The sequence below is a fragment of the Agelaius tricolor genome, unplaced genomic scaffold, assembly GCF_023055355.1.
Source record: "Agelaius tricolor isolate 1412-34295 unplaced genomic scaffold, bAgeTri1.0.p SCAF_9, whole genome shotgun sequence".
NCBI lineage: Eukaryota > Metazoa > Chordata > Aves > Passeriformes > Icteridae > Agelaius > Agelaius tricolor.
In genome coordinates this window covers 22,235,209-22,260,141 of record NW_027269269.1, presented here as the reverse complement: position 1 = coordinate 22,260,141, position 24,933 = coordinate 22,235,209, and the positions used below count along the sequence as shown (strand labels likewise).

The following is a 24,933-nucleotide window of genomic DNA, read 5'->3' as shown; positions in this document are numbered from 1 at the left end:
AAAGGTTCCCTCCAACTCAAACTCTTCCATGCTTCCCATGGAACTAAACACAAAGATCTAGACAATATGAGGTGGGTTTAAAAAAAAAACAAAAAAACAACCCAACACATTTATATTCATTGCATCTCAAAATATAACCAAAAAATAACCATGATTGCATCAGGACTTTCATTTATATATATACACACGCACACAAAGCATCAGTGCACATAGACACAGCTTAGCCTCTGCAACAATAAGAACATACTACCCAACAGGATAGGTCAATAAAGTAATTCAATGAAATACCACTGAAATAATACATTTCTGTCACTCACACTTTGAAAGATTCTTTATTAAAACAGAGTTTGCTGGAAAGTTCAGGTAGACTTCCAAAGAAGATACATGGACAGAAATAATAATAATAATAATAAAAAAATTACAAACAAACCAGAAAATATAGCCTACCAAATATGTTGGTGGAATGTCCTTTCCGGGCAATTGGTTTGAGCTCATTATGTCCCCATCCATATTGCCTATAATTGTCCCAGGCATGCTTCATCATCTAAGAAACAGGAAAAAAATAGGATTTGATTACATTATAAAACTACTCTCTATGAATGCAATATTATTTGAAACTTCATCTTCACAAGCATCCCAGCACACTGACTAATACTTTGTCACTGTTTCTATCTGTTACAGAAATCAGATTTTACAGCATGAATAAATTCAGAAAAAATTTCAGGCCTATTTGACTTGAGCTACAGATCCTAATGCTCTGCATTAGGTTGTTTTCTTGTTCTTTCTTTTCCTTCAAGATATGCACAGACATTTAAGAATGTAAGCATAAGGAATGCATTTAAGTGTAAAGAATTGCTGTAAAACACTGGCAAATGTCTTAAGATGCTAACTAAAAGAAAAATATATCTACTGATACCTGAAGCATAAAAAGGATTCATTTACACTGGTACATCCAAGTAGGAATCAACAATTTTGCAAAAGGCATAACAGATTTCTCATTAGCAACACCTACTTGACAAAGATGTACCGTCATATAGCCTCTACCAAAAGAAATGCCAAAAGCTTTGCTTTTTAGAAAGCATAATGAACAAAGCAGTATAATGTTATTAATATTTACTACACAAAACATTTAGCTTTTCAACAGATATTTCCACTACCTAGTAAGAAAATTGCATCTAAAAAACCCAAAAGGTCTTGCTGACTAGTTGTGCACATGAGCCACTAAGCAATGTTTTTATGAATTTGCTAAAACTCTTCAAACTCCTTACTTGTTGGAAATTCAGCAGCCACCAAATTGCAAAGTGAATGCAGTTTTAAAAAAATAAATATTATTAGTATATAAACAGATAAAAGCAAGTAATAGGAAGAAATTAGATATCAAAAGACATTGACTGCCCCAGACACAAGAACAGTAAGAAGAAACCTTTAGAACAGCCATGTGTCTGTAACCACAACATTGTACATATTTTATTTTATATTTCATTTAAAAAATGGCATTAAAATAGTGTTAATATAAACAAAACCCCCAAGAAAATGTATAGGACTTAAAATCATGATTTTCACAAGTCAGATAAATGCTTTCTAAGAGGAGAAACTATGTGAATGTAACTTACAGAACAATACTTACCATTTAAGAAACTGAGGCAAGGCCATCTGTTTTCACTACAATTTACATGACTGTAATTTTCTTATTTTAATCAGACAGTCACCATACTCACAGAAAATGTGAAGGAACAAGCAGATGCTGGCTAAAAAATGAAGTGCAGCCAGCTGCCTTACCAGCACTACCTCACATCTCTCCTCTTACTACCTCTCATATTCCTCCTCCCACCAAATTCAAAATTTAGTGGAAGTCAGCATCTTTCAAATTGCATCTAAACTGCCTGCTGAGACATGGAAAACAAAGTTTCTGTTCTCCCTACAAGCATCAAGAGACCCCTACCCAAACTACAAAGCCATAATTCCTTTAAATGCAAGCTGCCTCCAAATTTCCCATGGCCCTGTTAAGTCATGCCTAGACAATAAATTTGAACCCTCCACAGGCCCAAGAAGCTGGGGAGCACTTCTGTGTTAAACTGGCATCAACCTAAGCACAGCTGCCCCTCTCAAGATGCCAAAGTCCCACTCCTTTTGTCATTCAAAGTCAACTCACATGTTGCTTTTAGTATTTGCACTGATTTTGACACCTGATTAGGCCATAATACTCTAGAACTTCTTTTAGCGCCATGAAGTAGCAGGGTAAGAAAAAGAGGAGAGAAAAGCCATTTCCTTAGCAGTCACAAACTCCTTAGTGTTTACACAGCACTTACCAAACTGGCCAATTCATGGCTACTGAAACATCAAGATGAATCAGGTAAAGGGACCCTCTCTTGACAGGTAAGAAAACTGCAGCGTGACAAACCCAATAAAAACCTGGTGACAGGCAGTAAGCACAGAAGTTCCTCTGAGAGTTCTCACTAATGTTATCTAGAACAAGCCTACAACTTTCCATATAAAATTGTTCATTAATTTACTATCATAAAATCGAGACTCACAGCATCATTCATATGGGAAGGAACCTCAGGATGCCTCTCCTGCTCAACCTCCTGCTCAAAGCATGATCACTTATGGCATCACTCTGGGCTACTTAAGGCTTTATCTAGTCAGGGTAGACTTAAGGACTGGGGACAGCCAAGGCTTCTGTGAAGGGTCCTGCTGTAACCTGCATCCTGCCAGTCCTAAAAGCTCTACTTGGAAAAACAGACTTAAAGGTTTAGAAAGAACCAGAGGATTAAACTAAAGACTGACCAGTGCACTCTGCGTTTGAAAGCAGAGAGATAACTAAACAACACGTGACCACGACGAGGCAGATCCAACCAACTGGCTTGCACATAAGGGAAACTGGGTTTCTGAGATCTGTGGATGTCCCAAATAAATATTTCATGAAGAAGAATCAAATAGCCATTAACATTCTGATAGCAAATACCAGAACAGACCAAAACTAGCTAAGTCCAGGAGAAGAACAACTTGTTTCCTCACAGCAGAATGTTAATTGTGGAATATTTCACTGTCCTAACTCGCTGTACTTCTGGGGGGAAAGTACATAATTTATTACAGAATATTTCATTCTGAAGAAACCCAAAAAATGCATGCAAATTACAAAGGGCTAAAACAGAATACATACAACACAAGATGTTTCTATATATATAATTTATCCTAAGAAAATTTTATTAAGAGAAAAACTGAAAAGGAGTACATTTCAATGGATGCATGAATTAAAGCAGAAGTAACTTAAGAATACACTAGTGAGACCTGAAAGTCTCTTCAACACAAGAGACTAAGACACAGTTGATTGCATCAACTAAGACTGAGATAAGAAATCATATTTTGAGGAGACTAAGCTACTTTGGTAACCACAAACACGCCTGTCCTGCCTCTCTGCCTGCCCCAAAAACTAAGAATATGGTGTTTTAAGTCCTCAAGAATCATTTATGACACTAAGCAGCCAACTGATTGTTTCCAGATGAATGCTGAGCGTTACTCCAGCACTCAACTCGCTGCTTTCCTCCACCACAAAGCAAGCAGACTCCATGATATCATGTTAGCAGAGAGCTGCACATTACACACAAGTGAGAAGCCCCAGAGCTCTTGCATACAGTATTAAGTTTTGTAAGGATGATATGCCAAGAGATCTTGTAACAACATGGAGGTTTCTGTTCCTGCCAGAACAGGTAGCATGTTATATACTATAGACAGAACATCTATACCATTGGGAGCAGTTGTGCACATGAAAGCTTTGGAGAGACACAAGAAGACAGATGCCTCTGACAGCTACAAAATTTAACTGAGGATGGCATTTTGGCTCAGACAGTACAAACAACATGAACTCCTGATTGGAAAAACAAAATTATTTCTATGAGTACGCTAGGTAGCGTTTGCATAGTGCAAATTGGAAATGCTGAAGAATAGCTGCAGGGATAGACAGGCTTTTCCTAAAACAAAGCTCTGTCTTTAACAGGACAGATTGGTCTCAGAACTGACTGGAACATCGGCACTACAGACAATAGCAAGAAGGTAAAACTATTTAAAAAACAAATGTACCCAGCCCTTAAAGAACTCAAGAGAGGTACCTCAGGCTCAGTAGAATGAAAATTACAAGCATGGATCAGTAAATGTGAAAACCACAAGACACATTTCCATAGCTGAAATTTCCATACCTGATAGCAGTTTGTCACAGGAAAGGATTGGAACTTGGGCATGTCATATACACATCTTGCAATCTGGCCACCAGAGAACAAGCAGTTTAGGCAATGGACTTTTAACTGACACCATTAATGACAGATCTTGCTTTTGAAAGCAAAATCATTCATGGGGTATTGGTCTGCTGCATCCTAATCTTGGAAATGTTTCTTATGGGATGTAATGGAAATAACAACCAGCAAGATGCTGCTGTAAATACAACTTGGTAATTCTACAAAAAAGACTAATTTGGACTCTGCTGCAAGACAGACAGAAAAGCAAGAAGCAGGACATGCCAAATGAAACTGCTTTTCTAGGTACACCATTATCTAATTGGTTTTGCTGACTTTAGAACATGTTCATGGGATCTAATCTCCTACAGTCACTGGGAAATCAGATTTTTATAAACAAGTTTTATAAAGACAGAGTGGCAATGATGTCTTTTGACAAACAATAAAAGAAGGCTACAATTATTGAAAAGAGAGTTGTAAGGAAGTTCTACCACTACAGCAGTATGTCAAAAACAGTAATTCAAGGTAAGGATTGGTTCAAAAACCCCTGTCCAGTCTTAAAAACAGGACAGACAACTGGCAAACAAAGTAGGAGTCCTGAGAAACAAGCAAAAGAACCGATTTTCTGGCAAACTGCTGTATTTACTGGTTCCTGACATTCCATCAGGAACATGCATAACAGACAGCAAATAGGTTTTGCTTTCAAAGTAATGTATTCTGATTAAGGATACAATTTTGAGAGATTTATATAAACCACCTTCAAATTCTGTTTTAAAATTAACCAAGGACTTGCTAGACAAAATTACTGCTCAATTGGCAGATTAAAAATTAAAAACTATTTTCCTACTGTTGGATGTTAATTTAAAAAATTATCTTTTCCTTGTATACTCAGGTTTTTGATGAAACTTAGAAAACTCATACATTTATATTTCTGGGAACTCTATCTCAAAAGAAATTATTTTAGGCATCAGTTCATGCCTCTGTCATGCATTTTTAAACACTGTCACTGAAAAAGTCTGTTTGGAATATGTTCCTAACACACAGAACACTAGATTTTCTTTTACTGTCAAATCGGGTAACAAATCCATTAATAAAACAAAATCACTTATCAGATGGATGCAAAGTGGGAAACTCTTTTTGCTGGCATTAAATATTTGAAGCTTTAGATGCCTGATGAAATAACATAGGAAAATCCTTCAGATTGGTGAGAACTGGAACAGTAGATGTAAAGAGCCTAAATCTGGAGAGCTTGCAGCAGTGAACCTTGCTCAAAAATGTTCAAGAAAGCTAAATATTTTTAACCCAAGATGATGCAGGTATTTTTGACCTTGGGCATCATCATGGTTTCAAGAGAATATGGTATTCACGAGATTGATTGGTGCTGTGCTATCAAGAAAAGTAGAGCCTCTTGGATCAACTTTGTAAACAACCACAGCTGCACATTGGCCAGGAGAGAGAGGTTCCTATAGCTCCTTTCTTCCAGTCTTGTCCTTTTAGGCATCAGTCTAAGCTTAGCCATCATCTGCTTAGCCCTGCACCCCTGCCAGTTCTACCCCATCCTTTCTGAAGCTGAAAGACTAGAACTACAAGAAGTTTACAAGATGCAGGGGCACCTGAGCTTCACAGGCTGAGGTAAAGAACCTCATCTGTTCTCTTCTCCTTCTCTGAAATGCTGAATATCTGCTCACTGTCTGCCATTAAGCACTACAGTGACATTTCCAAGGAACTATAAAAAACACAATTTCTCATTCTCAAGTGTACTAAGTCACCTCACAGCTTTTCATACTTAGCATGAAGTTGGAATCTCTCCATCTCCAGCCCCAATATGCATCATTTTACATTTAGCTGAGAAATAAAAAAAGTGATTATCACTCAGTCCCATAAGGTTTTTTCTGCAATTCTTCACATTGGCAGCAAAGTTGTCATACCACTACACATCCATTTTCAAACTCTAAATAATTCATTTGTATAATTTAGAGCATGGATCCCCAGCACATGTCCTCTGTGACCTTCAGCACTGTTTATCTGCACTCACCATTTCCTGCCTTCTAACCAGTTTTCCAGGCAAACACAGAAACTATCCTCCATCCCATGGCTGCTTAGTTCAACATCTATTAGCAGTGAACCTTGTCAAATATTTTTTTTAAAACTATGTATCCAACCATCTCTCCATTATTCACATGTTTGTTGACTCTTCTGGGGATCTTCTATGGCTTTGGAATAGAGCAGGACATCATACATATCTATATGCTCAGTGATTCTATTCCCTGTTCTGCTTTCTGGTAATCTGCAGTTCATTCAGCAGGCACAGGGTTCTGCAGTGCTTTGGTTTCCCCTTGAATCCCTTTCAAAAACTGATGCCTTGTTAGCCACTATTCCTCTGGTAACAAAGCAGAAAATAAGAATAGATGCCAGTGATGCAAATCAGGAATCCAAATCTTAGAGTGAACTAATTAGAGTGAACTGTAGGGAGTTTCAGGTAGTTCAGTATTGTATGTAGATGGTCTCTGACTAAATGGAATGCACTGTGAGAGGTTACACATCAACTACCAGTAGCTCAGACCATGTATCAATCACATCATTACTATCAATACTTGAGAGCTAACACCATCAGGAAAGCTGCATGTTAAAAACACATTGGCATATATCCTATGGAGCTGCTCCAGCAAACACAGAGGGGACTACAGGAGAAATTATGTAAAGATGACTAACAAGAACATAACAGGATGCTCTGGCTTTCCAATCAAAGTCTCCATAGCTCAAAGCACACTATTGTCACTTGTATAATAGATCATGTGTAATTTAAAACAGAGATCTCTTCAATCTACATGTAACTCATGATTTTTGCTACCAGCATTTCTGTTTCACAGGAATAAATGGCATAAAAAATAGGAAATTAAAAAAAAAAATAGCAGTAAGGTCAATTAGATTTCATGGAGTCCTTTGATTTACCCAGTTCTGAAGATAAGAAATTTACCTGGAGTTTTGCTCATTTTTGTTTGGCTGATAATATCAGGTAAGTGAAATATTCCCATATTTCTTTGATTTTAATTTGCATTTATGAGTTTTAAATACTGCAAATGTGCTAATTCATTGTTGAAAGACAGGTTCTTCTCACAATGATCTGGAAAAAAGACATCTTTAATAATGAACACCTTCCTGAATTTTTAACATGCTTCCAATACTGCATGAGCGCTGGAGAATTCTGTAATTTCTACAACTTGACTAAATTGATTCATTTTTAAAATAGCCTCAAACAAAAACTTGCATTCTTCATGAGTAGCGCATTTTAAGTTACGAATCAAATCAACATATCCAGGATGTGCAGCAGAAATATTGCAAATGAAGCTGCACACTAGGAGTTTTATTTCCATTCTTCTATTCCAGTAAAATAAATACACCAAGCTGCAAAGCTTCTCACAGACATAAATGATTGATTTAACAAATGTAAAATGAGTTCTTTATAAAATCATTCCAACAAGCTGGGGCACAGCTTTGTTCAGGGCCACTCCTAACATGCCTGTACTGGCCAAAGGGCCAACTGAACAATATTCATTCTAATATATAAATGGAAAACTAGTTTACCAACTAGTTTACCAACTAGGCTCAATCAAAAAGATTTTATCCTTAATTTACAGATTTTACTAATTCAGTAAAATTAAGATAAGCTTTAAAAGAGTGTAGTGAAACTAAATGAAAACAAATTTACCTGTTCTCAACTTGTCAGATTACATTGGAAAACCCAGAACATAGAGAATCCAAATAATGTGCAAACAAAACCAACTAATAAACAACGTGTGTGTGTGTATACACGTGTGTAAATGCGAAGAGATTTTTATACACACACACTTACATATAAAATGTGTGTGTATGGATTTTATACAAACATTCACACTGCAGGGAGTGTTACCTTAAATACTGAAAAAGTTGGGTGATGATAATTATGTCCTTCAGTTTCAGGAAATAACTAGAAATGTGAGTCAGGAGCAGTGAACTACAAAACACAATGCAAAACCCTTCACAGGCATGGATTATTACAAACTGATATTGCAACCAACTAGAAGTCTAAGTACATTTGACCAGGGAAACAAAGACTGTAAAGTGTCAGCAGTAATGAAATTGTTCTAAATTGGTTTTAGATATTGATAAAAGGTCCCCCAGTCAGAGAAGGCAGCCTATTTGGCTAGATCAGAAACACTGCAATGAGAAACAATAAATGAGATTAGCTCTGAAAGTTGTATGAATAGTAACTATGAAAAGAGGATTTAGGTAGCATTAAAAGATTCTGGATGATTAAGTAATTCTTTCTTCTACACAGCTCTTTCCTCAATAAGCACAAAAATTACAACTCAGGTGAAGGGACACTTACTATTTTTAGCCCAATTTCTTAAAAGAATGAGGCTTATGCAACCTTGCTGTCTGTACATCCATCATTTGACACATACATTTACAGTAGCCTTTTAATCCCTTTTCTAATTTCACACTTGATTTTGAAGAGCTGGAGGAACCAGATACTCTACTTTTTGTGTTGAGGAAAAGAAAAAATATCTGTGGCTAGATAAAGCAGACTGATACAAATTGGTACCCTGACTGAGACAAATGCAGTTATAATTCAACACTTTCTTCATTCAGGGGGGCAGCATTTAGCACACCAGTAGCTCTAAAGAAGGCACAGAACACACTGCAATCCATGCAGTCAAATAGGAAGCTAAGAGGATATTCACAGCAACAAGTGCATGATCAGCAGAGGGTGGTATAAGGGGATATAGGTCAAAAATCCATAGGAAACCATAAGTTTTGCTGCTTATAAAACAGCCTGTTACTCCTCAACTAGTGTTAGCAGCCTCTAGAGTATCATCCAGAGACCATGATGAAAATACATTTTAATCACTTTTCTTCTTGGCACATATCTGTAAGTGCTTCTGACATTGCCTCCACTAATATTAAATAAATTAACTTCCTACCTTCTCTTCAAACAGGCAATATATTACAACTCTAATTTTAAAAGAGGATAAACGGGAAGTTGTGATGAGGGAAGTTCACTGGCAAAAGAACTCAAGTCAGAACATCCCCAGCTTCCCAGATAGACTTGCTCCTCACTTGTGCAAAGCATCCAAACTTAACTCTTTCTACAGGTGTCATATGTCACAAATGAACCTCAAGTTGTGCTGGATGACCTTTAAAGGTCCCTTCCAACCCAAACCATTCTATTATTCAATGACCTTTAACTCTGGCACCTCTACTTCCTGGATGTCCATTTCACAATAACTTTTGTTTAAATGTCTTCTCCACCTTTTTTTTTTAATCAGAAAGCTGTGACACACAGGAACACAACCAGAATTTTGCTGGGTTGAGAACAGCTTATCAGAAAGATACCACCTTGCCCTCCCATATCATTAAAAATAAGAGCTTTTAAACTGCATAAGCAAGAATGGTACAGGCAGTCAGTCACTTCATAACTCTACCTTACCTCTGTGGACAGCACACCTCCTTTCAGCTTGATTTTTAAAAAGTGCATTTATAATTAGCACTGTGTAATTACACAATTGCATATCACAACAAAGAACAAGTAATAGAACAGAAGCTCCAGAGAACTCAGATTTCCCAATCTATCTGATACCTACAGCATTATTATTTAGTTGTTAAGTTTACCATGTGCCCTCATGTAACATTCTGGAGAAGCTGTCTTCCAGCTGACAGGCTTAGTCAACAAACACCATCTTACTTCAGAATAGCTGAGGTTGGAAGGGATCCCTGGAGGGTATCTGGTCCCACCTCCCCACTCAAGGAGGGTAATTTTAAACAAGCTGTCCACTCCCAGTCATTACCAAGGAGGGAGACTCCACAATCTCTGTAGGCAACCAGCTCCAGTGCTTGACCACTCTCACAAAAAACAATGCTTTATGATGTTCAGGTGCAGCTTCCTTCCTGTGTTTCAGTGCATGCCCACTGCCTTTGTACCTGCCACTGGGAATCACTGAAAAGAGCCTGCCTCTGTCTTCCTGGCATCCTCCCTCCAGGTATTTTGCAAAATTCCCTCTCTTGCCCAGCCCAGCTGCCTCATCCTTTGCTCAGATGAGAGACTCTCCAGTCCCTTAACCATCTTTGTGGTCTCTCTCTGGACCCTCTCCAACAATGCTACTGTCTCTTTCATACTGGGGAATCCAAAACTGAGCAAAGAACTCAGGGGTGGCTTCACCAGTGCTGAGCAGAGAGAAAGGATCACCTGCACAAGATTAGGATCATTATTGGATGAAATACACTATTTTAACAAGTATCCTAAATGAGTGCTGGCAGTAAGACAATACTGTGACATCTCAGGCTGAAATTAAAGAAAACATGAACCCTGAATAGAGCAAAAAGAATTACAAAATTTTCCTTATTTCACTGGGTAGAATTTACCTTCCCATGGAAATAAAACTTACTATAGACCCCAGAGCACTATGTAATGATTACCTTGAAACTGAAAGAAAAAAAATACTCTGAACACCTTTAAAGAGTACAATAATGGAAATTAAGTGCCAAAATTCCAAGTGCTCAAGCAATTTATGGCTAACTTAAGTTGGAAACGAAGCCAATGACTTCCAAAAGACAGGATTTGTTCTTAATTTCTCTGCATTAACCACAATGAAAAGACACATCTTAAAGCCTTGCTGTAAAATTATACAGGTTGCACTTAAAATCTTAAAAAAAAAAATCTCTTTTCAATATTTTTGTTCTACATAGTACAAAAAGCCAAAATATGAATACAAAGCAAAAGTGTAACAGCAAGAATAATTTTCAATGTGTTTATTCTTAAAGTACCAGTTAATTAAACACCACAGCATCTTCTAAAAGCGTGAAGAGCAAGCTAATATGCCAGAGAAGTGCTATAAAGCACGTATGGTAAGCAAGTGGAAAACCTTTATTTCTCAGAGTTGTCACTGTGCATCTAAAATAATCAGCCAACTCATAAATTCTCCTTATTGAAATAATTAATAACTTCTTAGAAGAATATAGACAGATTATACAATTTTATAAATTAAACCTGGGAATACAATGCAACACTATATATAATTATCAGAACCAAATGACACACAAAAAACCCCCCAGTAAGATGCAGATTCTGCTCCCAGTTGTATTCCTTGACCTTAAGAAGCTTCCCCCTCCGTGCTCAGCAAACATTCCTATTATATAAAGTTTCCAAATGTTTTGCAAAGCTCTCTTAAGAGCATTACAGAAATTCTTTTTTACTTTTATATGCACTTTTTTCTAAAATCAAAATATGCCTTTTTAAAATGTTAAACTACTGCCAAACCACTTATAAAGAGATGTTAAAAAAAAACAGCCTTCAACAAATTGCTATTTGGAAAGAAAAACTGGTAATATATTTTCTGCAAAAATAATAAAACTGGATCCTCATTTGAAAATTTTCCAGCCTTCCTCACATATGTAAAGACTCATGTGTGTTACAAACAGCCCCCATCATTCCATCCAATTCTATACAGTTTTTCACCATTTGATAGGAGGTGAAATAGGCTGTATAACATCATTAATTTTGTGAATTTGAACAGTCTAAAGCTGTTCTTTGAGAGTGAAATTCCTCAAATATTTATCAGGACAATTCACAGTAAACCAAAGCAGGTCAAATGCTTTCTTGAGAACACCAGGAATTCTGAAGCCAGATATGCAGCCACCAGAGTCAGTAGCTTCCCTGGGCTATTTTTCAGGCAATCATCATGTCTTACATGCCAAAAATTATATATATATTTTTTTCATATATATCATTTGTGGACATACATTAGAGATATTGTCTCCTGGAACTTGTTCATTTTTTCTGCTGTGTCTCTATCTCCACAGACTATTTGTCTACACTGGTTACATAAAACAGTGAGGGAGGACCCAAGTGATGAACAGATTTCAAAATGCACTTCACATCTCTGAAATCGCTGCTGTCTTTTCTGACACATGGGATGCTGTCAAAAACAGGCTTCAGATAAAATATTGTTCATTTGACACTATTAATATATGTTTTAATCTCAGCCACATTGTTCATCAATGGTTCCTCAGCATTACTGCTTATCCATTCTCCCCAGCAGACCTCCCACTGCAGGGTTCTATGCCTTCACACACCTAACTATAGAAGTGACAATCTCCTGCCCTGCATGAAATAAAAATTAAGAACTCTGGAGATCACCTGGTAGCTACAGTACTAACGTGGCTGAGTCAATGAAGGCAATTCATATAACAAAGAATTTGCACTCATGCTCCCATGATCCTGGGCTGTAACAAGCACAGTGTGCACTCAAGGGAAAACTGCTCAAGACAAAGGCATTATTATCCTAACTGAAGGACTTACCCACTTAAAACATAGTCCCACAAACACCTATGGTCTGGTAATGAAAAGCTACACTTCAGAAACCATAATAGTAGTCATCAACAAGTTATGCAATAGAAAAACAGCTTGTCAGTGTGACTCACACGTAGGCTGATCATCAAAAAAAGAAGTAAGCCTTTTACAGCATGAGGTGTGTGGCAACTGCAGCTAAGGATCACCACCTGGTGATTCTTACTCACAAACTACTCTGAGTTCCTTACACTTTGCTATACCTCTAGGTTTAGATCAGCAAGAATGGTCCAAATTTTACTACTTTTTCATGAGACCAAGAAAATTGCCATTCTCTACTAACCTAGAGTTTATAATCTCTCAATCTACAATCTGACCAAACAACCTCAGAAAGGCAAATACTAATTTTCAATCCCCCCTCCAATTCCAGACTTGGTCTATAAGAGCTTTGGTTGATTATTTCTTCTAGCTAGTTCTTCACTGTTAGCTGTGCTCAGTAATTTTGCATTACTTGGTAAACTCAAATTTATTCTATGCATTAAATCCATCTCAAAGGTATTTTGCTACAGTAATCTGTAGTAAAAATTAAGAAGTGTTGACAACCATGCTGTTCACTGTCCACCCTACAAAAACATTTAGAAAAGCAAACTGCTATATATATTCTCACTCAAAATGTTTGCAAACAAATTAGTAGAGCCTTTTCAAATTCACAATTCAATTTTGTTCTTCAGGAAGTAGCCCTAACCAAGCAGGGTCAAGGAGGTCCAATATTCCAGACACAACTTCCTAGCAAAAGCACTTCTGCAGTAATCACTAACAGGCACAACTCTCACAGAAGGATTTGCCACTTCAGATACCCAGATTGTGACAGGGCTCTATATGGAGCACATACTACAAATAGTGATACAGCTCGACACTGCATCACTCATGTATAATAACCAGCTGCTCATTACTTTATAAGAGTGGATTCCATCTAGCCATCATTAATACTCAAAGTAAAATTCCAGCTTGGGTGGTCTACCTACAGAATGGGTGATCTACCCACAGAATGGCACATAATTCAGCTACAACTACTTCCTACAACAAGGACAGGTGAATGACAGATTTCTTTTTTGTTTTATAAGCGAACTGAACTTAGATTGCAATTTAAAATGAAATTTATCTGATATAAATACTAAGTGCTATTGTCCTGGACATTCTTTAGTAACAGAGTCAGTGCTTGTCTGCATCTGGCCTGAAGCATTCCTGCTTTGCTAAACCAATTTTTTGGCATAAAACTCATCAGAGTGCAGGAAAGAAAAAGAATAATGGAGGCTGTACAATGTTTTTGCTATACTAGTTAGAAGGTCAGACTCAGAGAAACATCTGGCAATAGTAATAGAAAATTGGCATTGCCAGGACAAAAAGGGGCAATGAATCTCACAGCCAACCAGTAGTGGAGAGGATAAGACCACAAACAGCAATTCCCATAGTGTAAGTTGCCACAGAACCAAAAGCCTAAGCAAAGATCTCAGTTTGTCTCACTTACCTGTAACACATTCAATCCATTTAAATTTACTGAATTTTTAAAACCCATTTAAAATACATTTTAAAAAGTATGTGATAATTTGGTAATTTTCAAATATTAGCAGCAGGTCTTCTTTTTCCTTATCTTTTCAATCTTATGTTTTAACATCTAAAATCATCCTGTGACACAGTAAGATATTCCATTCTTTGAAAGGAAACTCACAAAGTCATGCCCTACTTTAAAGATGCCCTTCTTACTCTTCCATGTCTTAATGACAAAATCACTTTGAATCCATACCACCAAGCTCAAGAAATTCCTTAAAATAATTTTTAAGTTGTTATCCAGTGAAATATTAATACTCCAACAGCATACAATAATGCTGATGCTCATTACTACTTGTCCACTTTTAGTTTACTACATGATTTGCAGATCTGTTTTTCTTTCTTAACATAAATCACAGCAATCAAATTCCACATAAATAACTGCTGTCAGACACAAGAACAGGTAGGACCACATCATCATCATCATCATCTTTACCTCTTTAATTTTGTTCCTCCTCTCTCGGATATCCGGGTCTGCTGGTTCTCCGCTGTTTATCCCTACCAGGTTTGGTAAAGGAACAGGGGGCAGTGGCTTGCTGTCTTTCTTTTTCAATTCTTGCACTACTTTGTTCTTTTCTGTCTGAATCTCAGCTTGAATCTCATCCCGTGATTTCTTCAATTTCTCCTTAGCCTCTTCCAGAGCCTTTTCATGATCTGCTCGGATCTTATTTCTCAGACGTTCCTCTTCTTCTCTAGAGACACAAATGCTAGTCAGCATCTCATTACTAAAAAAATATTGGTTACAAACAAACTGCAGCTTCAACAGAAGCCACATCCTAACCTGGTTTTCTCTAAGCAATTCTAATGATTTAGACAAGTTTATTGATTTACGTTAGTACACAATCCTACACTATTTTTGCCAAGAACCCCAAAAGAACACCACACACATCCACCACACTATTGTAGAAAAATTTATCATAGGAATTTTTTAGATTGTATTAGCACCTTTGCTTGTCCACTCAAGAATTTAGAGAGTTGTACTTCAACTACAGGATGTGTGCAGAGGCATATCTAGCAATAATTCAATAATATTTTTTTAAGAAATCAGAAGGGCTCTTCTTCACTTTCTCCACAATAAATAAATCATACACAACTTGACAAGATTGGAAGTAACCACTACAAAAAAACTCCACAATCACTTCGTTTATTAACAACCCCCACCACAGCACGTTTTCCCTTCAATTCACAACTCATTGTTCCAATCAGTAAAGTCCTTAAACCATCAGTACTAAAAGCAGAATTAATTATAAAGCCATTTAGGCACATAAGAGCTTTTAGTAAAACATTATTTTGAAATTCACTTTCAACAAGACCAACATCATCTTGATTTTACTCATCATCTTACAGTGTGATCTTTAATGATCAGTCAAGGTTTTAAGATTTGCACATAGAATGAAGAGTTCTAAAGCTTGGCTTAAAGAGGTTATTCTAACAACAGGCAAAAATGGCCCGTTCCAGTCCTAAAATATTTCAAGGCATCAGAAAGACACACATCAGATTCTCAATATAGCACCACCTTTACAAGCTTCTTTAAAAAACAGAGTTGCTCAATGACTAATGTAAGCCAAAAAAAGTTGTAGGCATTTTAAAACAAGCATTAGGTAAAAAAATTGCATTGTTACACAGAGTACTTTATTAGCTCTTACATTTTTCCAAAGTGCTATTAGGTTTGCATTTAAAATAAATTATAGCAGCATTATTACCTTCAATATATCAGTAATAGGAATACAAAGCAACATTTTAATAGATGCACTGATGGAAATGCTTTCAAACTGAAGTTCTTCAGCCACTTTTCTCAATGATTCCCACCACATCCATATTTCTTCCAAACAATAAAAAAACAAAGGACTGAGCTCCTCAATTTAACTGTGAAATCCAAGATCATTAATACTGTCTAATGGTATCAGTGCCTCTCTCCCTTAACTGAGAAGCAAAGAAAAAACTTCCAAAGCAGCAAGACACTATTCTAAAAAGAGAAAACAAGTAATACCATTTAGGATAACTTTTACTTCTACTGTGACCCACTTATATGAGAAAAAAACTTCCTTGTATTCCTGCAAAAGCTACTCACACTCTGTCATGGCAGCAATATCATGCTCAAATAGCAATAACAAAAACAGAAAAAATTTCTACCACTTGGAAGATCTGAAGCTCTGGAAAGCTTTTCCAAGGCTAGCAGAGGGCTCTGCATAAGATGCAACTAGAGAGAATGAGGTCGCCAGAACAAGACATCAGTCCCACAGTCATGCTCTCCCCAAGAGACGGTAAAGGAGCCAAAGAGGTGCTTGACAGAGAATGAGAAATCTGAAATGTTACTGAACGGTTAAGAGTCAAAATATTTCAGTGTGGGAATAATGTATTTTGCAGGTACATTTCCCATATTCAAAATTCAGTATCTTTAGGCAAGTGACAGTATTTACTCTCTGACTAAATTCACTAATATTTTGCTGATAGGTACTGAAATTCTTTTTGCAAAGGATCAACGATCATTGAAATAGATGCATTTTTATAAGGGAAAAGGTAACAGTCTCAGAGCTTAATAAAAAGCTGGTCAAGGCATATTTACATTAACCTAACTGCTTTACTGATAAACAGAAATATGTTTGGTAAAACACATGGTTAACTTGGAAGTGCCTAAACACAATCCCCCTGTGTGAAAAAGAATTATGAAGTTTGAGTAGTTACAGTGAGTCTGATTCACTGAAATGAGTCACTGCCGATGTGCTTTGCCCACCTTAACTTTGCACTGTCAATATCAAGTGCCAGGAAGATTTTGCTTTTACCTTTTTTTTAACTTTTCAGTTCCAGGTGTGACGTGCAACAACCATAATACAAACTCCATCACTCTACAAACTTCATCTGTTTCTAGATTCAAAGCGCATGAAACAGCCATAAATTGGAAAACAAGTTTTGAACTCACATCTGTCTACACTGCAGGAACCACTGTATAAACATACAAAAGCTGTTCATTTCTAGAGCATGATAATCCAATTAGAGCCATTAAGAAAGTTTGAATGGCACAGTCTGATTTCCTTCAGTCACTCAGAAGAAAATAAACAGACTCAATAGAGATGAAAAATCCCAATGCTAACTTTATGATCAGCTCAAAGCCTTTCTTCCAGGAAGTGACATTTTGAGATAAACAAACAGTAAGATGAAGAGAAAGGTCAACAGGTATTTGAGGGAGTTTACAGGAGATAGCACAAGAGCTTCTTCTGCAGACGTATATTCTCTGTGCAATTACCAATGATGGACAGCATGAGCTGCATGACACCTCATATTCTACATGCCAGCTGAAGACATATTTTTAAATGTATTCAAGTATAAGACCCTGATAGAAGAAAAACCACACCCCTAAATAACAATACCATATATTTCATCTGAGCTCTTAAGCAACAAGAATTCAGTGAAAATACAGAATAAAGTTAAGAGAATGAGAAGACTGATTATGTGTGAGCAGCTGACACCCCCTCAAGTCACCAAGCTTCCTGGCCAGCAGAGGAAGGCGTAAGCAACAATTTAATACATGCAGAGAGCACTATATTAAAATACTCAGAAACCTCAGAAGGATCAATCTAAAAATATAAGATTGGAGAAAATCCCAGCATAAACACGTATACCAAAACCTGTCAAACTGTTTCCATATCCCACCCCAGCTTCCAAGCAACATAAGTAAACTCTTAAAATTTAAAGTATTTTGAGCAAATCTTCAAAACCTTATCTAAGAGAAAGCTACTTACTTCTAGACATCCCTAATCTTATTCAAGTGTCTCAAGAGATGTTCAAGTACCACGAAACTACAGCAGTAGCTACTTTAAAACAACCAATGTTATTAAAATAACCAGTGATTAGAATGTTTTTGCCAAGAAGAACCATAAATAGATCTAATAATTAGAATCTGAAACTAGAAACAGGTGCAAGTTCTTTAAACAATCACTGCCATGAGCTATTGCAGCTGCCTATGCAGGAACACTGTATGCTTTCAAAGTGTCCACGAGCTGCCCAAATATCATTCAGAGAAGACCACAAATTATAACGCTTGACACCCAAATCACCAACTGGAACTTAATGTGCTTTAATTATGCACACAGTAGCAAGCCTTCTGAACAGCTCCCAAGCCTCACTTGTCAAGACAATGACTTTTAACAAAAGTCTTTCCTATCTGCTGTGACACAACAGGCTCTTTAGAAATCAAACTGAAAAAAAAACCCTCTAAAAATTTGTTCAAATTTCTTTGTGAGATTCAAGATTTTAAAAAGAGAAATGAAAATTAGAACAGAGTCAAGAAAAGCAAGCAGGCCACCAGCAACTGTTCTTGCCACTAAAAAGTATGCCACTGGCTTACTATACAGAAAGGACACACAGTTTATTATCATTTGGATTTTCAGCAGATGGATAGACAACTGTCAGAGGACACAAATATTTGTGTAAGTCTATCATTCATAAATAACCTCTTGTGTGGAAATCGTGAACTTTTACCCTTTGGCCACACCTGACCTTTAACCAGAGGCTACTTTCAGAGACAATGAAATAAAACAGGCACTAATTAAAACAAAATAGTTTGAGAGTCAGCACCTAAGAAGCATTTCACACACTAACTACAAGACTTTACTTCAGTCTTTCAGCATACACAGTTTATAATATCCCCACATATCACAACTCCACTACTTTCTCTCAGTATGTGGTGAATATACATTCATGGCATACATGAGGCATGGAGATACATATACTGCCCCTCACATGATTGGAGTCTGTAAGAGGAAGAACTGAAAGAACAGAGCAGTTGTGCTGGGTTTTGATCTTGCTGGATCACTCTTACTGTATGGATGGCTGTATTAGTGTCAAGCACGTACAGAAAAAGAGGCCTGATTATTTGTTCTAATGTTTGGTTTTCATCACGATCATCCTGCAAGTTACCACCTCCTCCCAATTTGCTGGGCTGCTCTGAGACATCAGAAGTAGGCTCATGAAGGAGTACCAGAGCTGTATGTGTCTGTGACAGATGAAGAGGGAAGCTCCACCATTAACAGGGAGGCTGTTACTTAGCAAGAATTTTCTCTTTCAAGGCAAGTGAAGGTTGTTATTTATTAGACTGAATTTCTTTTCTTCCGGTAATGAACAGAGTCAGAGATCACTGGTTAGAAAGGAATATTTTTATTGGAAAATAAATTAATCCTACAGGCATGGAGGTAACTTTGGTGTATCAAAAATGCTGTCAAAGTATTGGTTATAAAGATTTTCCAAACAGACTAAGAAGAATCTTATTCATGTTTTCAACTGAATGTTTCATCCTCAAAACACTGTTTCTAAATACATTTTCACCTTTGTTTAAAACAACCTTGCAGATGGACACAGCCTAAAACTCTAGCACAGGCAGAGTAAATAGATGATAACTTAGTAGGAAAAAGTTTTTGTTATTTAAAAAAAAAACTACTAAGTCAAACTGTCCTTTGTCAATGTTCTTAACTACTTTAAGAACATCATGCATTTTTAGTTATCTGCAAGCATCCTACCTGCTCACTGTTTTACTTAAAACACCAATACTTACATGGGCTATATACCCACACTATACAGTTACTTGTGCATCTATGTGGTGGCCTGGGAATGAAATGCTGAAATGCAGAATATTCCCCATTTCAACCCTTCTTCCCCAAGGGAGTTAATAACAGTTCATTATGACATCAGAAGAGAACATACCTAATACACTTTGAAAAACTACCAATGAACAACTTTTCCATATACAGAAAACCTCTGGAAAGGAATCTGGGATTCCTGGTCAATGGTAAGTTGAGCCTGAGTCAGCAGTGCCCTGGCAGCCAGGAGGGCCAACATTGCATCAGGCACAGCATAACTAGCAGGGCAAGGGAGGGCATTGTCCTGCTCTGCTCTGCACTGGAGCAGTCTCGCCTCGAGTGCTGGGGCAGCTTTGGGTGCTACAAGAAAGACATTGAGTTATTAGAGAGTGTGCAAGGGAGAGCCATCCTCTGATGGTGAACAGTCTGGAGGTGAAGCCTTGTGAGGAGCAGCTGAGGTCACTTGGTCTGTTCAGCCTGGAGAGGAGGAGACTGAGGAGAGAGCTCATTGCAGGGTACAACTTCCTCATAAGGGGAAGAGGAGGGGCAGGCACTGATCTCTTCTCTGTGGTGACCACTGACAGGACCTCAGGAAATGGCCTGAAGCTGTGTCAGGAGAGATTTGGGTTGGACATTAGAAAAGGTTCTTCACCCAGAGGGTGGCTGGGCACTGGAACAGTTCCCCAGAGAAGTGGTCACAGAACTGAGCCTGACAGAGTTCCAGGAGCATTCTCACAACATTCTCGGGCACATGGTGTCTCTTGAGATTGTTCCCTCAGTACCAGGAGTGAACTCTAAGATCCTTCTGGGTCCTTTCCAACTCAAGATACTCTCTGATTCTGTGATTTACTGCCCAGAAAATTACCCCAAAAAACAGATGCCTTGAGTGGTTTTTTAGACAAAGATGACAGTAAAATCTTTTTCTAGCAAGTGGTTAGATTTGCATATGACATGAGCACTGTTCCTCAAACAGAAGGAAGATGAGACAAAATCTTATTCAACTCCTATCCCTTTCCATCCAGTTTTAGCTTTTCTTCCTCTCGCTGTGACACTTCCTCCTGACCTCCTTCATCTTCCTGCTTCCTATCTTCCTTTACTATTATTTGCACCAATTTAGGCTTCACTAGCTTCCTTCCTTGGTCTTCAACAAGGGCATGGCCACCACTCTGGATGCCAGTCCTCCTCACTGTAATCATTCAACTTGTTTGGACAATGTTAGGGAGAAGAGAGAATTCACTGACACAGGCACTCTCCTTGAATCCTAAATACTCCCACAAAGTCTATGCAGACCTTCTCCAAATAAAATTTCCTTCCACCCCTCTGCAAGAAATGATGCCCCTAATTGATCTTGTTTGTAGCCCAAATCTCAGACCAAGAATCTGGGCTTTTAGCCACCCTCATCACTGCCCTCAAGACTTCTCATCTCCATGACGGAAGCTCACAGATCCAGTTTCAGATCTGATTTTGTGTTTAAACCAAAACCTTAGCCCCTGACATTTCTTTGTAGTAGCTGGGTGTCACCTTCAAGGCAAATAAACTAACTTAACTTTTAATCTTCCTTCCATATCTTTTGCTTAGCAGTGGAAACTTTGCCATTGTCCAGACTGCCAGTGTCTGGGCATTCTTCCCATTTTCTAGAACCTGACTACATCTAATTTATCTGCTTAGTTGCCAAGTATTCTAAATTCAGTCTTTCTTAACCCATATCATTAGAAGCCCTCAGAATTTGATTGTGCTTCTTTCACCCAGCAATTCCACCAGGAAGACAAGCCACTTAACTACTGACATCCTTAGACTGCCTTTCTGTATTTTTTTCCCCTGCAACTGTAATTCATTATATGCATTTTTGTAGAAACACCCAAAAAATATGTCTATTTCCAGAAATCCAGTATGTTAAACTCACAGATTTCTATGCTAGTCATTAGAGGCCTTGTGCTTGTTACTCCTTTAGTGTCTCTACCTAATTGTTTTTCTTTGTCCTCCAATTTAGGTATGGGCCTTGGAAACAGCCCTAGAATGAGGACAAGCAAAATCCTGGGGGAAATATATTTAGAAAGAATTTCAAAAACAGAGATTGAATGGGCACACAGAACTTGCAGAACAGAGTGCAGAGTTGAAGCACATCCCTTATGCATGAAGTCCTCTACAAAACGAAAAAACACTGAATATTCCTTGGTATCTTGTATAGTATTTTGGAACATAGCCAGGACCTTCATGAATCTTCATATGCTAATAATTTATTAATTAAGAATGTTAACATAAAAGACAACTCATAGGGGTTTTTTACAACCATAATAAAAAGAAAAAAACATACCTTCCAGTTAAGACCAAAATAGTACAGCTAACACTATCAAATGTGGAACATGTATAGCCTTTGAAGGAAGAAGGAAAAAAAGATATGAAGGTAAGGGATCATCCTTTGGGAATTATTTGCTTCCTATGTTATGAATATTTACATGAACAGAATTGGTAAAACTTATTTTGAGAATCTGTCAAGTGGTGTGACCATTAGCAAAGGCATTTGTTCCTCACCTCTGTCTACAGCAGCCATGTAATCTGAAAAAACAACTTCAAAAAGGACAGGGGTGCCAAGCTCAGGAAGCACTGCTGGTACAGTCAGCTCAAGTTTTACTAGGGAAGAAAAGTACTTGTTTTCTACAAACACTCCTACACTTGCACTTACACGAGCAGCCTGGCATTTGTCAATGCTAAGAAGGGTCACTAGTGACTGTAAACATTTAAAGTTTACATGAAACTTCTTTGTTTTGCAATTACAGTATCAGCTGAAATAGGTTTTCAGAAGAATCAGATCAACTATTTCAGGAATAAAAATAATACTTTTTAAGACACCAACAGCAATTAATGCAACATTCACTAGTAGTGAGCAAACAAAATTACACATTTTCAACTAGATATAAGCAAACTCATTTAGTTTTTACTGTCTTAATGTCATTTGGGTACAAAACCACTTCATTAGAAAAAGCAGTAGTTGCACAGAGTTCAACAATGTGGAGTTTTCAATCACTACAGCCCTATCAAACACATCTCTTTTGTATCTCTTCTGCTCCTCCACTGTAAAATAGAATACAACCACATTTGCCTCAATGCACTAACACAATCAAAAACAGGCATTATTTCAGTTTTTTGATGATTAAAGGAACTTGAGATAACATCTGCAACTAATTACTTCTGTGCAGAATATTAAGCATCTGCAGAACAAGGTCTTAAATCTGATCCAAGCACTTAAAATGCTAATATAGAGGGGGAAATATATCTTTTATTAATCAATCTTATGCCTACAAAAGGACTCTGAAAATTCTACTAAAAGTTCAGGAAATTTAGGATCTCTTCCTGTTTCCTCAAGAAAACTGAATGAGAAGAATGGTGGTACGTTGTCCTGTGTAAAGCTGTTTTAAATAGCTTCCTGTGTCCTAGCACCATACTGACTGGAGCATTAGATCTTCCTTTCCAACTAGCACCCAAATGAGACAGACTTTATTTTTTAAAAACAATAAAGATGAAAGAACTTTATAAGAAATGGGAGAGAAAATGGGAGAGAAAAAATTTTTCTGTTTATTACTCCCCTACATATAGACTAGGGGAGTAATAAACAGAAAAAGAAATCAATACCAAACAAGAGAATTGGGTAGGATAAAAAGTTAAGAATTCTCCATTTGGAAATGTAAGGTTTATTTTGATGTGGGTTTCAATCCACCAAAAACCAGCAGGATTATTTTAATTCAGGATTAATTTCAGAAGCCCATTACAATTAATAATGTCAAACCACAGTATTTTCTACTACAAATGACTCTAAGTCACTGGAAACACTGCTGTTACACAAATTTAATTATGTATGTAGCAATGTATTTACACTCTACTCGCTACAGTCAAGTCTAAGACAGCATGGACCACCACCTTGCATTCTGTATTATTTATCAGCACAAACAGCAGTTTGATGAAGGCAGAACAATACATAGCTGGTCGTGTGACACTGAGGAAGTAATGAACTGAGTTGTCATGCAAGACCAATGCATCATCTCTGCTTCCTATTAAAGAAGGAATTTTTATAAATAAGCACATTTACATATAGGACAAGGCAGTCCCACTGATGTTGATGGCACAGATCAGATACTGAAGCATATGCTCAAGCAGAACTAAAAGGAACCAGAGAACTCCCACATACAGCATTAAGCTCTTAAATATTATTTCTAGTCTACTACTATTGCCCAAAACTAAGTTTCCAATAGGAAAAAAAACCCAAACATTTAAACCCAGCAACACAAGACATAAAGGAAAATAAGAGTGGTACATTCTGTAAGTTGGCATACATCACAGAAGTTGCTGTAGAGTCTGAAGCTTTACTGCATTTTCCATATCGCTCAAAGCTCATCTTTTGCAGAGGTCACCACATTACAATCTTCACAAGCATTACCTATTTTTCTTTATTCCATACAAAACTGAGTATTTGTAAACTCAAGTTTTTCACTATAATAAACAAAGCTGCTTTAATAAAAGAATTTTCAGGGAAAAGGTTGCTAACTTAGCTACCCAACATTAAACAGAATCCTAAAATTAGCTAGACTTAGACTTCTTTTCTCTTTTAGTGGTCCTGTAAAAGCAAGCTCCCTTACTCCTTATGCTGGCACTCAGGAGACTGGGAAACAAGCCATTCAAGGCAGTGGTGAGCTGAGCCAGCTGAAAAATTCTGGTTTTTACTCTAAAATCAGCTAGACTTAGCTAATTTTAGATTAAAAACAATAAATTCAAACACCTAAACCCCAAGAATATGACTGGTTTCTGCTACACCTTAATTTTCACTCTTTCAAGCACATGCAGACCCACAAGTTGCATGTGCAACTGCTATTCTACATATTTTAATATTCTTGGGAGTGAGAAGCTTTTGACTTTTCAGAAACATAATTCCTAAATATTTTTTACCCAAGGAAAATGAATCATGGTTCCATTTTGTACACCACCAGCAACTGTTTCAGTGCATACTCCACAGAAGCTTGTTCTACATGTTCAGCACTACAGTACTGACTTGCTACTCCTTCACCCTCTCTACCACCCACATTGCCTAAGAGTTGTGCCAAGACAGGATGCTGGGTTCAAAACCTCAGATTTGTACAGCAATTTTGGGAGGATATGGGGACAAACACAAGAACAAAGTGACAACAAAGGAACTACAATCATACAT

At 37.3% G+C, this 24,933-nt stretch overlaps 1 protein-coding gene across 1 annotated transcript in view; it reads right to left on the bottom strand.

Annotated features, from left to right (window-relative positions):
- MAN1A2 (mannosidase alpha class 1A member 2) overlaps window positions 1-24,933 on the bottom strand; it is a 130,535-nt gene that overhangs the window by 85,513 nt on the left and 20,089 nt on the right. The window contains exons 2-3 of the mRNA XM_071433215.1: window positions 14,600-14,855; window positions 448-544 (exon numbers count right to left, since the gene is read on the bottom strand). Of these exons, the coding sequence (XP_071289316.1) occupies window positions 448-544; window positions 14,600-14,855 (353 nt within the window). The remainder of the gene's footprint in view (window positions 1-447; window positions 545-14,599; window positions 14,856-24,933) is intronic.